The 13,391-nt window shown below is 42.7% G+C and overlaps 1 protein-coding gene across 2 annotated transcripts in view; it reads left to right on the top strand.

Moving 5' to 3' along the window:
• The first annotated feature begins 472 nt into the window (after positions 1 to 472).
• The window catches only part of SETX (senataxin), a 75,083-nt gene continuing 62,164 nt past the window's right edge, over positions 473 to 13,391 (top strand). Inside the window, exons 1-5 of one of the 2 annotated variants that reach the window (XM_057721065.1) lie at positions 473 to 695; positions 1,614 to 1,729; positions 7,091 to 7,274; positions 8,263 to 8,473; positions 10,344 to 10,453. In XM_057721065.1, the coding sequence (XP_057577048.1) occupies positions 7,098 to 7,274; positions 8,263 to 8,473; positions 10,344 to 10,453 (498 nt within the window). In that variant the 5' untranslated portion in view covers positions 473 to 695; positions 1,614 to 1,729; positions 7,091 to 7,097. Of the gene's footprint in view, positions 696 to 1,513; positions 1,730 to 7,090; positions 7,275 to 8,262; positions 8,474 to 10,343; positions 10,454 to 13,391 lie in introns of those variants that run through there. The other variant, XM_057721067.1, reaches the window with a different exon arrangement.

Here is a 13,391-nt window from a genome sequence, read left to right on the forward strand (position 1 = left end):
AACACAAAGTATATATCTGTTTCCCCCAAATTGCGTGTTGATTACATATTATATTTCAGGTCTTTAAAGGAACTCTAAAGAGAAGAATAACATTCCTTCGCCACCCGCAACACCCCCTGCTGAAACTCCTGAGGCGTCGAAAAGAGAAGTAAAAGGAGTGGACGAAAGAGACAGCAGGTTAGGCGCCCGGATTGCCCGGGGTGCGCGCGTCGGGGCGCGGCCGCTGCCCCGAAACCTTGGGCAAGGCCGCAGTCAAGGCTTGGCCGCAAGCTTTCCCCACGGCCCCGGCCCCGGCCCCGCCCCCGCCCCCGGCCCCGCCCCTCCCCGCCGCGCCCCGCTCCGCCCCTCCCCGCCCCGCTCCGCTCGCACGCTCCTGATTGGCCAGACCCGGGAGCCCGGACGTGACGCCACGCCGGGCTACCGGGCCTCCTGGCGGAGCCCGGGGGCCCTCTTCCCACGCCCCGCCCCTCGGGGGAGCACCAAAACAAGGGAGCGGCGGCCGCGGCGGGGCCTGCGGACGGCCGACGCCGCGCAGGGGGCGGGGCCGGCGCTCGCGGCGCTCGCGGGTTGGTTGGCCGGGGCGGACGGAGGCTCGCGGACTGAGGCTCCCGGACGCGCGCCCGTACTTCCGCTCTCGGCTGAGTGTGGAGCCGAGGCATGGAGGCGGGCTAGCGGCCGGCGCGAGGCCGAGCGGGGTGAGGAGAGCGGCGGACTCGAGGCGGCAGGCCCGGCGGGCGTGGGGGCGCGCGCGGGGTCGCGTGGAGTAACGGTCGCGGCGCGGGAGGCCCGGGCGGGTGGGGGAGGGGCGGCGCGCGCTCGGCCGAGTCCCTCGGGGGAGTGGCGGCGCCCGCGGCTGGAGCCTCCCCGCGGCGTCCGCTGGGCCGCCCTCCGGTGCCTCCTGCAGCCCCGGGGCCCGGGCGCTGCGAGCCCCCGTCCCCTCCCTCCGTGTCGTCTGCGCTGCGGGCCCGTGTGAGCGATTCCGAGTCTGGGCCCTGCGCAGTGTCGGTGGGGGCGGGTGGGGGCCTCGCTGGAGGAAGTCTGTGTCCGCTCGACGGCCCCTGCTCCCTCCTGCTGGGGTTCGTGCCTTTGGAGAGAGTGTCACTCCCGAGTGGCCACCTGAGCCCTCCCTGCCCCACCTGAAGGCGATGGAGCGCTGACAGCCAGCCCGCCAGCCGGAGGGCGCTTTGCCGTCCTCCTCCCCTCCTTCCAGGAGCGACGTGGTGCCAAGACCCGTGTGGCCCAGAAGGAACCGGGCACGAGGCTCGAAGGGAAAAGAACCCCGCGGTTTACCATTTAAAGCGACAGAGATGAGTTAGTTACTGACGATCCTAGGGCTGAACTCACCTGCATTTGCTAATTTAGGGGAGTTTTTGACACAGTGGCTCGCTGTCCCCAGCGTGGGGACGAGGTCCCCCGTGGAACTACTTCCTCTGTGGAGTCAGAACGGCAGTTGTACTGTTTCTTCATTACTTGTTGACCCCCAGGCAAGTTGTCTAATCTCTCTGAGCTTGAGCTTTTTCACCAAATGGTTATACTTTATAAGGAGTGATGCGAAGCTCAGATGAGACACCGGGTGTTAAAACCACTTCCTCAGTTTTGTTTTGCTTTTTCAGAAGTGTTCTTTGGGGGCCAGAGTCTGGGTATATATGAACACAGATTCTCAGCCATTCTTAAATAAACCCAGGAATCTCGACTGAGAGGATCACTTCTCTATAGGCCATCATCCCAGGTAATTGTTTGTTTGTTTTTAAATTTTTATTTTATTATTATTTATTTGGTTGCATTGGGTCTTAGTTGCAGCAGGCAGGCTCCTTAGTTGTGGCATGCATGTGGGATCTAGTTCCCCGACCAGGGATTGAGCCCAGGCCCCCTGCATTGGAAGTGTGCAGTCTTACCCCGTGGACCACCAGGGAAGTCCCTCAAATCTGGCTTTTTATCAGACTCACTGGTGTCGTTTTTTTCGAATGAACCTGAATTTTGTCAGTGGTATCTCACCATCTGCTTTTTCTTCCCGCCCCCCCAAGTTCTTTTGGTGAGTCTGAGGTGCATTCAGGGTTAAGAACCAGGCAAAAGGTATGCAGGGTAGGTGTTCAAGGCAGATGGAACAGCTTCCATAAAGCTAGATAATACCAAACACCAGGAAGCATTTTAGGAAGAGCAAGTGAGGGGGAATGACAAGAGATGATGTTGAAACCAGGTGGTGGAGGGCCTTGTGTGGTGAGCTCAAAAATTTTAATTTTATCGCCTAAGGGTAGAATGAGTCATTTGTGCTTTCAGAGTCCGGGTTTTGCTTTGGCCTTTTTGGCAGCATTTTGAAGGAAGAATTGATGATGGATCAAACGGGGCAGATCATTTAGATTTCTTCTGTAATCCAGACAAATGGTGAAAATGGCAGTCTCACTGAGAGTAAAGTACCACCGTAATCAAGGTGGTAGACTCTGAAACTTGTCGAGATGGGGGCTAAGGGAGGGGAGTATAGGAAAGTTCACAGGTTACTGGTTTGAAAACTGAAGTCGTGGTAATACCACGGATATAGAGAAAACAGGACAGATAACAGATTTAAGTGAAGGACTTTGTTTTGTTCTGGTCCTGTTTACTTTGAGGTACCTGTCAAGTGAGTAGAGATTCACTGTACAGTTGGATATTGAGTACAGTTGGCCTTCCATATCTTTGGGTTTCCCATCTGTGGATATATAGAGGGCCAACTGTGTTTCCTGTACTACACTATTTTATGTAAGGCGCTTGAGCATCTGCAGATTTTGGTATCTGTGGGGGGGCTCCTGGAACCAATCCCCCGCAGATACCGAGGGACAGCTGTATATCTTTGTGGAATTCTAGGCTAGGCTATCATTTATTGAGTAGCTGAAACATAATTAAGCATTGCATTGATTTTACATACATTCTTAGTCTTCGGGAAGCTTTAATATAAGTAGTTGAAGCAGTGAGTTGAATTAAGTCACACAGGAAGAGCGTATTGAATGAAGAGGATAGAGTCCTGACGACAAACCACTGGAAATTTTGATATTGGGGGGGATGACAGATGATTACGGAGATTGGGTAGAGGAAGTGAAAGAAGAATGGTGTGTTGTCTTAGCTATGGAATACATGGTTGGAATTTTCATATGCTTTAGAGGAGTCCAGTAAAGAACCTATTGGATTTGGTATTAAAGAGATTATTAGGGACTTATATGAAAACATTCAGTGAAACATCAGGTAGAAGCCAGAGTGCAAAGGAACTAAAGAAGTGAATCTAAATTATTTTTTCAAAGGGAGTTCCCTGGCGGTCCAGTGGTTAGGACTTGGCGCTCTTGCAGCCGAGGCTTGGGTTCGGTCCCTGGTCAGGGAATCTAAACTAAGATCCCACAAGCCGCTCAGTGCAGCTGAGGGAAAGAAAATAAATAAAAGCAATTTCGAAGTTTAAAATAAATGTTTTCAAAAAGTTTAGCTAAGAAGGAAGAAGAAAGTGATGGTTATTTGAAGTTTCTGGCTAGCTATTATTGAGAAATATCATCACCTGGATAAGTCATTGGAAAGTTACGGTTATACCTCTGGTGAAGCATCGTGTATTATTGTCAAATTCAGTCTCTGATGCACGGCTGCAACTGTTATTTCTGTGCTGCAGCTTGAGGATTCCCTGGACACCCCCATTTGTGGTTCAGTAATGATTCCAAGCAGTAAAAACACTGATGAAATTAACAAAACTGCCCTCCAGAAGAAATGAGTTGTGTAAAAACTTACAGGATTCATGGTCATCTATCAGTAGTTTTCCCTTAAAAGAAAAATGTCAATATACCCTGTTCAGATTTTTTGGGCTTAGCTATCAGGCCAATGATGAGTTTTGTTTTAGGGACATAACCACACCCATTTATGGCCTTTTGAGAGGAACTGTGGCAGTGAGTTTCTGTTCTGTTTCTGTGCTGTGGCGCTGCTTTCTCTCTAATCTGAATTCCATGGCGCTTACCTGTTCTGCGGCAGTAACTCCCATCTACTTTGAGAAAATTTAGTTTTGCTTTCTGGAATGTGAAAGTAGGCTAGCTCTCTGGAGTGAGTGAGATAAAAAGCAGACTCCATAGTTTTCTTACCAGAAGGTTTCTTTTGCTAACTGCTCTGTTAATAATTATTTTAAAGTATACAACATTTTATTTGTACTTCAGTACCTCAGTTTTTTCAAAGTTTCAATTGACTGCAGTCTTTTTCCTGCTCAAATCAAGCTTGAAACAATTGATGTTTGAGAGATCTCCCAGAAGGTTCCCTTTCTGTTCTTGCATTGTCCAGAGAGTGAAACTTACTGAATTAGATTAGATCACTGGAAAAACACAGCTTCTGCAGACTTTTAACTTCCTGGTATTATAATACCAGGTAGTACTTCAAGTATAAGAAGTTCAAGTATAAGAGGTTTCTTATACTTGAAGTATAAGAAAGTATAAGAAGTTCTTTGAATGGTGTCCATTATACTACTTGGCATTGCCTAGTTTGCAGCCCCCTTAAACATGTAATTGGGTTAGAATTAAGTGTTAGGAAAGGGCAGGACTCTCCAGCTGAACTAACATAGTACTTTTTCTGTTTTTCAAATGAGGACTGTGTAACTCATGTTATCTTTCTGCTCTACTTTTCAGGAAGCTCCTAAATTAGGACTTGGTGAAATTAAATTTCTTCTAAATAAGTTTTGATTTCCCTCTCTTTTTAAATGTCCTTCTAAAATGTCCTCTTCTATATGTTATGTTGAAAGCTGCCCTAAATTCTTTTCAGAAGCATGAAGAAAGTATACAGTTAGTATTTAATGAATTTAAAAAATCAGTGCACAAGACAAATACATGTTTTTGATTATACCGAAATTATAAATTCTGTCAAGATGTGGTCGATTTCCCATTAGCAGAACTTATGCACTCTGAATTTTTGGATGATATGCATTCAAGAGCTTTACATTGTCAAGTTTCTGTACCCAGATATTCAATGATTTGTGTCATGTTTCTTAAGCTTTTATTGCGCCTTCTCTGTTTCTGAAAGGAAACTGTTAAGACATTTCTTGCCTATGAATTTCCCATGAATTTTAATACCACCAATATATTATATACTTCTTTGTGTACTTCATGTATACCTGTGCTTTCTACATCAGAAGAGGATTTTTTGTGTCCCACTAAACAGTTTTCACCTCCCTGAGGATGATGTCACGCCCGCTGAGAATGCATGGGTTAGGGTCATCCAGTTAGGAGATGAACTTCATTGGGTTTACAGTTGGGTTTGTACCTTTTTTCCCATTAGGCTGATATTTTATACTCATTAAGGTCAGATTTTCAGAATCAGGTTTGTTGGGTAATTTCCTGGCCCAATTCCCAAGAAAACAGAAAACATTTTCATACTATAGAACTATAGAACACCTGGTCGAGTTCCACTTGGTGTGGTTTTCTTCTTCCTTGTCGAAGACTGGCTGGTAGCTTTGCTGGTAATGCCTTGTGTTTGTCTGATGTTTTTCTCGTGACTAGACTGGGGTTGTGGGTTGGGGAAAGCATACTGCAGAGTTGAAGTTCCTGCCTCAGCACGGTATGTCGGGTTACCAGCATGACTTACCACTGGTGATGTTCACCTTAGTCATGTGGTTAAGGGTCTGTTTGCCAGGTGTCTCCACTGTACGTGTGATTTTCACTTTCCATGCTTTTTTCTTTGGAAGTGTTTCACCAAGTCCAGCCCTCACTCAAGATAGTGTGGGAGTAAGCTCCATTCCCTGGAATGGGGAGTATCTATATGTATTATTTGCGATTGGACTATAAGGAAAGTTTGTCCCTTCCCCCACATTTGTTTGTTCATTCATTCATTTGTATCAGTATGGATTCATGTATATTTGTACTGTGGCTTACAGTCCAGCATTGTGTTAATTTGGTAGTCAGATTGTTTCAGCGTTGGCCACTGGGAGCTCTTTCAGGTTGGTGGCTGATGTCCCTTTGACATGCCCACATCCTTATGTATTTTGAGCACTTGTTTCTGTCCCTGTAAGATGCTCCAGGCTCACTTGTATTTTCCCTGCTCCAGCCTCTTGTTTATTTCAGTGCAAAACATTTGCTTTTTGTTTAGCCACAATACACTGCATACTGCCAGTGAGCTTTCCGTTTGCTTTTATGTGCATTTAGTGGCATCTTAGCTTGCTTTTATTACACCTCATCAGAATTGGAGATCTTTTTGGATTTTGGCTTCCACCCTATTTGCTAATTCTCTGTTTCATGCCATCTGCAGTTCTGATAAACTCGACTGGTGTTTTCCTTCAAACCTTTGACACATTTCGTTCTTGGGATTTCCTCTCATTTCCTGCTACCATCTTGCTACTTTGCTCTCTTTGAGACTGCTGGGATTTGGGAAATTAATTTTACTTAACCCTTTTTACTTGAGTTTGGATAGTGGAGACTCTGATGGTATTATATAAAACCCAAAATTGGAGACAGTCAAAAACTTAAGTGTCAAACTTAGTAGTCATAGGTTTGTAGCTATTGTATTTGCAGCCATTACAGTTTATACTGCATTGATGAGCAGTGAATTAAGGGTGGCATACACACATATGCAAAGTCATGTATGTATACTTTCTAACCAAGAGAAAATTCTTCTCTGTGTAAGTTTTTGTTATTGGTATGGACTAATATATATGGATTTCTTAGGTTTCCAGGGATTTTTGGAACATGGCCTCAGGGAATGTGAAAGGTTTCCTGAGCTTTTCACTTGACTCCAGGGCATTATTAGGACCCTCCAGAATCTGTACTTTGAAAACATTGATAATTCTTTGTCTGTGTATTTTCCATCAGTACTGTATAGTTCTGAGCCTTCTTTATAACACAGCTGTATATTGCCTTATAATATTTATTACCGACTGCTTTCATTTCCTTATTTTTCATGTGTCACAGGAAGTTTTTATGCGAAGGCTCTGATTGAGTTTAGCCAGTGATTGAAAAGCTGCCCAGCAGAATGTTCTGGATGTGGTGGAGGCACATTTTAAGTTGAAGACAGGATCATTAGTAGGAAATATACCTGTTCTACACCAGAAGAGGCCTGAAGTCTTGTGTGGTTTTTTTCTTTAGTCTCTCAATGTTGTCTTTTCTGGATACAGTTACAGAATGAGCACATGTTGTTGGTGTACGCCAGGTGGTACTTCCACCATTGACTTCCTGAAACGCTATGCATCCAAGACCCACTCCAGTGAATTTCAAACAGCTAATGAAGACCTCTGCTACTGCTTAGAGTGTGTGGCTGAATACCACAAAGCAAGGGACGAATTGCCATTCTTACATGAGGTAATTTACAGTATCTTTCAGAGCTTGATAACTAGGAAGAGACTAAACTGGCGCTCTATTGGAAGCACTCAGGGAACTGACGATATGATTTAAACTGTGAAGGCTAATATACTTCTAGAACCTAACTCATTGCCTGGTAGATAGTAGATGCTGAGTAAATGCTTCTTGACTGATGGAATTGAATTGAAACCTAAAGCAGAATTTTATAATCCTCTACTTTTAGTCATTTTGATGTGAAACAGTTTTATGAAATGAAGTGATGTATGGAGTTTTTTTCGGTTCATGTTTTTATGTCGTGTTTGACAACGTTACAGTCAGGTATCTGAATGGCTTGGGTTATTTTTTTTATTGGCTAGTAGTTCTTTTTTTCTTCTCCATTTTTAATGGGTAAATGGTATAAATCAATAAGGGCAAGCATGTTTTTCAGTCACGGTAACCAAAGTGAAACATATAATTGTAAATATGCGGCTTTGAATATTTGTTGATTACATTTATCTGATGAGAAATGGAACACAGACCATAGAGATATGTATAATAATATAGGAAAGAGGAGAGGGGCTGGTTAGTTATAAACCTATTGAGAAAGCTTTTATTTTACAAAGTTTCCTAGGTATGAAGCTGACTAATATCTTTATGCTAAAGCTGATGGATCATAGAAGGGAAGTCAGAGAAGGTCCAGCTCGTGCCTCAACAAGGAGGCTTCAACTTCTCATTTCCTTTCCAATAGAGTATAGTTGACAGAGACGTTGACATATTTATAGCAAAACTCTGCAAGAGCGATGCACTATGTACTAATGTTCATGTATCATAGAAGTCACTTTTATGTTTAACGACTATTTTCTTTCAATCTAATATATGATGTTTAGTACTTCTTTAAACTTCTGAACTTTTATGCTTCGTAAGAGGCTTTCTAGAAAGATTGTCACATCCAGTCTATTTTGTTGATGATAAGATATAAAGCACACTGCACATTTTTCTTTTCCTGTAGGTTTTATGGAAATTAGAAACCTTACGTCTTATAAATCACTTTGAAAAGTCCATGAAGGCAGAAATTGGAGATGATGATGAGTTATATATAGTCGACAACAATGGAGAGGCACAGCTGTTTGACTTTACTGGCCAAGACTTTGAAAATAAGCTTCGAGTTCCACTTCTTGAAATACTGAAATATCCTTACCTGCTTTTACATGAGCGTGTTAGTGAGTATCTTGGATGTTTCACAGTTGTATCAGTTTTATTATTTTAAAAATTGCGTGAATTTTGGTTCATCTATATTGAAAATCTGTTTCTTAAACATATAGTTAGGATACTTAGCAGTATTTTTTCCGAACATTTATTATGAACGTTTCCAAACACAGAAAAGTGAATTTCACAGTGAATACCATATACGCACCACATAGATTCTACACTTGCTAACATGTTGCTGTATTTGTTTTATCACATATTTATTCATCTGTCCATTCAGTTAGCTTTCATTCTTGGAATTTGTCGCTAGCTGGGTTTTTCAAACTTGGCACTGTTGACAGTCTGACTGGGTGATTCTTGGTGGGCAGGGGCTGTGCTGGTTATTGTAGGGCGGTTAGCAGCCTCCCTGGCCTCTCCACTAGATGCCAGTAGTGGCTTGCTCTCCCCACTGTGCTACTTGTGACAACCGAAAATGTCTCCAGATACTGCCACATGTCCCTTGGGAATTGGGGGTCAGGGCGAGGGAGAGGCAGAATCTCCAGGTTGGGATCCAGTGGCCTGTAGTAATTTTCAGTAGTCACTATGGCATAGTGTATCACGGCTGCCTCAATCTGGTCATTTATATTCGCATTTCTTAATATGAATCTCTTGAAGATGGTTTCCTGATCTGTCAAATCTAACAAAGTAACAGTACCTTTAAGGCACCTGCTACTATATCTAGGCCAAGTTCAGATTTCCCAGTAGTTGCAAAATGTGTTTTTTGGCTGGTTTATTTAAATTAGAGTCCGATCAGGGACTGTGCATTTGGTTCCATTTGGTTCATATTTCTTACATCCCTCTTAATCAAGAATAGTTTACTCTTACATACGCGTGCACACATTTTTTTTGCCATAACTTTGACTTGCTGAGACCAAATGGTTACCCTGTAGAATAACTAGATTTTTCTGATTTCTTCCTTGTCATGTTATTTAACTTGTTTCTTTATCGTCTGTATTTTTAGTACACTGAAAAGTAGATCTAAAGATTTATTAATCAGTTCTTTCTAAATAGATTCAAAATAATTAGATATTTTAATCCTCACAAGTCATTTTTCAAACATTTATTAAAGAGTACCATACCCAGAAAAGTATATAAACTTGCTTTTTCATAAACTAAACGCACTTGTGTAGGTAGGTGGCACCCAGGTCAAGAAAGAAAACATCATCCACACCCCAGGAGCTCTCCTCTTGCTTTTCCAGTCATTATTATTCCCCCGCCCCAAAGCTAACCACTGTCACTATGATATTCTTTGTATGTATGAGTCTATTCATGTACTTCTGAAAGGGTAATGAAGGAATTTCCATAAAGCAGCAGGGATTAGGATAGTGCTGGTACACATAGACTAATGGAACAGTGTAGAGTCCAGGAGTAAACCAGGTATATTTGGGAAATTTAGTGTTTCGTGATGATAGCACTTCAAACCAGTGGATAAAATGGATTACTTAATAACGGAGAGTAGGACAAAATAACCATTTGGGGGCAAAGCTGATTTTATCACTCTGGTACGAAATAAAGTCCACATGGATCAAAATGTAAAAATGCTATTGGTATTGGACCTATAACCATACTTCTGAGAAGATGCCCTCTGGAGATAATTATGCCCAGTGTGAAAAAAGATATTTGTACTAGTAATGTGAGAGTAATTCATAGGAACGCACTGTGGTCAACCTATCAGTCTTTCAGAAGGTAAATATTGTTCCTACATTTACAGCATTTTTATGCCTCAGTTTCAAAGAAACAACTTTTCATTCACTTACAGAGCAACCAGAGGAGCTAGATTTAGGGAGTCTTGGTAAGTTGATAAGATTTATGTCTTATATTTACTGCCTTATTTTTTCTATTTAGATGAATTATGTGTTGAAGCACTTTGCCGGATGGAACAAGCTAATTGCTCCTTTCAGGTTTTTGACAAACATCCAGGAATCTATTTGTTTTTGGTCCATCCCAATGAAATGGTGAGTGTGACAGTCAGGCAGTGGAAGAGGGAATATTTTGTTTTTGCACCTATAGGTAACTGTAATAGAGGTTTTTGGTGTGTGCTTTGTTTAAAATAGTCACCAAAATTATTCTCTCTTTGTTGCAAAATTACTGCAGTTAAGGAGAGGGTGCTGGGGCGTCGAAGAAGAGGTTTAAAAGAGTAGAGAAATACTTCTTACAGGTGATGCTTCCGTTTGAGACAAATAAGGGAGTAATTTGAACTTGTTTCAGTGTGTTGACCTGAGCTAGTGAAGAAGGACTGTTCTCTCTTGCTCTTCTTGCTTGCCTGCCTCACTCCAAGCACGTAGAAATACCAGTTAAAACATTTGAAATCATTATTTTGCTAATAGATGAGATTTTCCAAAGGTGGTGGGGTATGGGGGAGGACAGAGAAATTCAGTTCCTTACGTCCAAGAATCAGAGCAGTAGGTAGAACAGAAGCAGAGAGCAACACCAGAGGCTTGGAACCTGACTTTGAGCTGGTTGCTGTGGTTCAAAGACTGATCACCATGTGGCCAGGCAGCGTGTGCTGTAGGTCCTGTGCACATTGGCCTCTAGAACTAAGTTACAGCTTTAAGACAGTAACCATGAAGGGCTGCTCTGCCAGTAGAAGGCCAGTAAAGAGCCTTTTTTTTTTTGAAGCGGCAAAGAAAGAACATGGTAATGGGGTTTCCCATCAAAATGGTGGTAAATTTCAGTCTCCTCTGTGTTAAACCCAAACGATGACAGAAAAAATTCAAAAAGAGGAATTTAAAAAGGTATAATCACACCTTTCAAAACGTAAATATTTCTTTGGACCAGTCATGGAACAGAAACACAAAGTGATTAATGGTGGAAATCTGTAGGCCTGGGTGGCTATAGGTAGCAGGGGTTTGTGCAGGATAACACAAATTACAAGTATGCTGCAGGCAAGGACAGAACCAGCGGCAAGGCCTGTACTTAAAGTAAGGGTGTGGTTTTCCTCCCTGTGAAAGAAGACTGACAGAAAGTACAGCCAGCCACCTGCTCTCTGGGACTGGGTTTCTTAAAGCTGCAAACCAATAGAGGAAGATGGTCCAGCTGAGCAAGGACTGGGCCAACCACTTGCAGGCTTGGTGATGGAGTCCGTGGGGCTGGGAATGGCTGTCTTTTTCGTTGAGTATATTTATTTTATAGATGAGGGCCCTGAGTCAGGAGACTTAACCACAGTTACCCTGGCTGGTATGTGGTGATTGGCATTTGTATATAGGCAGCCTGACTCCACAGTTCTTAAGGTTTTTTTTTAAGTTTTTGTTTGGAAATACTTTAAAACTTCCAGAAAATTCTCACGAATAAAAAAGAGAGAACACCAGTATACTCTTTACCCGTATCACCAGTTATTAATGTTTCATTCCATTTGCTCTGTCATTTGCTTTCAGTTAACTACTAGCTTTTTTGCTTTGTGAACTGTTTGAGGGTAGGTTGCATATATCGTGGCCTTTTACCCCTAAATACTTCAGTGCATGTTTCCTAAGAATAAATATATTTTCACAATATTGTAAGCTTCAGTGAATTTAACGTTGATACAGTAAGGTCTATTTTCCAGTCGTGTCATGTGAGCCAGTGTAGCATTCCCCCCTGTACTCCAGTATCAAGACCAGGATCCGGATTTACCTGTAGTTAAAGTATATTGCATTAGTCTCCCTTCATTGGGAACATTTCCTCAGCCTTTCTTTGTCTTTTATGACAGTTACATTTCTGAAGAGTAGTTATTTCTGCCTCCCTCCCATTTATAAAAAATAGAATGCATTTCATTTTGTCTGATGTTTGCTGGTGGTTAGGCTCATGTTATGGGTTCCACCTGGAGTACTGCATTAGTGATGTCATGTCCTGCTCGGGTGTCGGGTATACAGGCATGCCCTATCATTTGGCTTGTCATGGTGATGTTAATTTTGATCATCCAGTTGAGGTGTTGTCCAGTTTCTTCCCTGTACAATTTCTACTTGTTAGATACTTTTAAGATCACATAAATACCTTACTCCTCACCAGAATTTTCTCCTGAATTTAGCATTACCTGATGGTTCTTCCCTGAGCCAGTTTTTCTAAGACTGCAAAATAATTTCAGCCCCAGCACTTTGCACATTTACCAGTCAGCACTTGACATTGATTATACTATAATCAAGAGCCATTTTCCTTTCTCCCATTTATTCATCTATGAGGGTGAGTCAAAAATTACCCGCACTCTGGTTATGTTAAACTTCTGTTGGCCGCAGTGTCTTTAACAGTGCTGTCCGTTCAAGGCTGCTGTCTCCCCAGTCACTGCTGTGCAGGTATGAACGTGTTACTTCGGTTCATTTGTAACTGTGATGTGAGCAGAAATGGATGCCCCACTTGTGATTTGCATGAAAGAAGAGCAGCGTGCAGTGATTCATTTTTTGTCATCTGAGGGTGTACACATCCGCACACTTCTGCCCACACTGTCAACACTCTGCAAAAACTTTGTGTTGAGGTGTTAAAGCCTCCTCCCTACAGTCCTGATCTTGCTCCATCGGACTTTCACCTGTGTGGCCCCCTGAAAGCAGCCCTACGAGGACGAAGATTCACTTCTGATGAAGCAGTGAAGACAGCGGTGCATTCGTGGCTTGCAGCTCAGCCTAAAACATTTTTTAATGAGGGAATACGAAAGCTTGTAGACAGATGGACAAAGTGTATTGAAAAGCAAGGGAGATTATGTCGAAAACTGATGTATTTGTCTTTTCTAAAAGTTAATTAAATTCTACAACCTGAGTGCAGGTAATTTTTGACTCACCCTCGTATTTATTATTAGTATAGACTCATTGATTCCTTTGTATTTTTTTTTTAACGTTTTAATTTATTTTTAATTAACTTATTTATTGGCTGTGTTGGGTCTTCCTTGCTGCGTGCGGGCTTTCTCTAGTTGCGGTAAGGGGGGCTACT

Source organism: Hippopotamus amphibius, chromosome 2 (assembly GCF_030028045.1).
Source record: "Hippopotamus amphibius kiboko isolate mHipAmp2 chromosome 2, mHipAmp2.hap2, whole genome shotgun sequence".
NCBI classification, from domain to species: Eukaryota; Metazoa; Chordata; class Mammalia; order Artiodactyla; family Hippopotamidae; genus Hippopotamus; species Hippopotamus amphibius.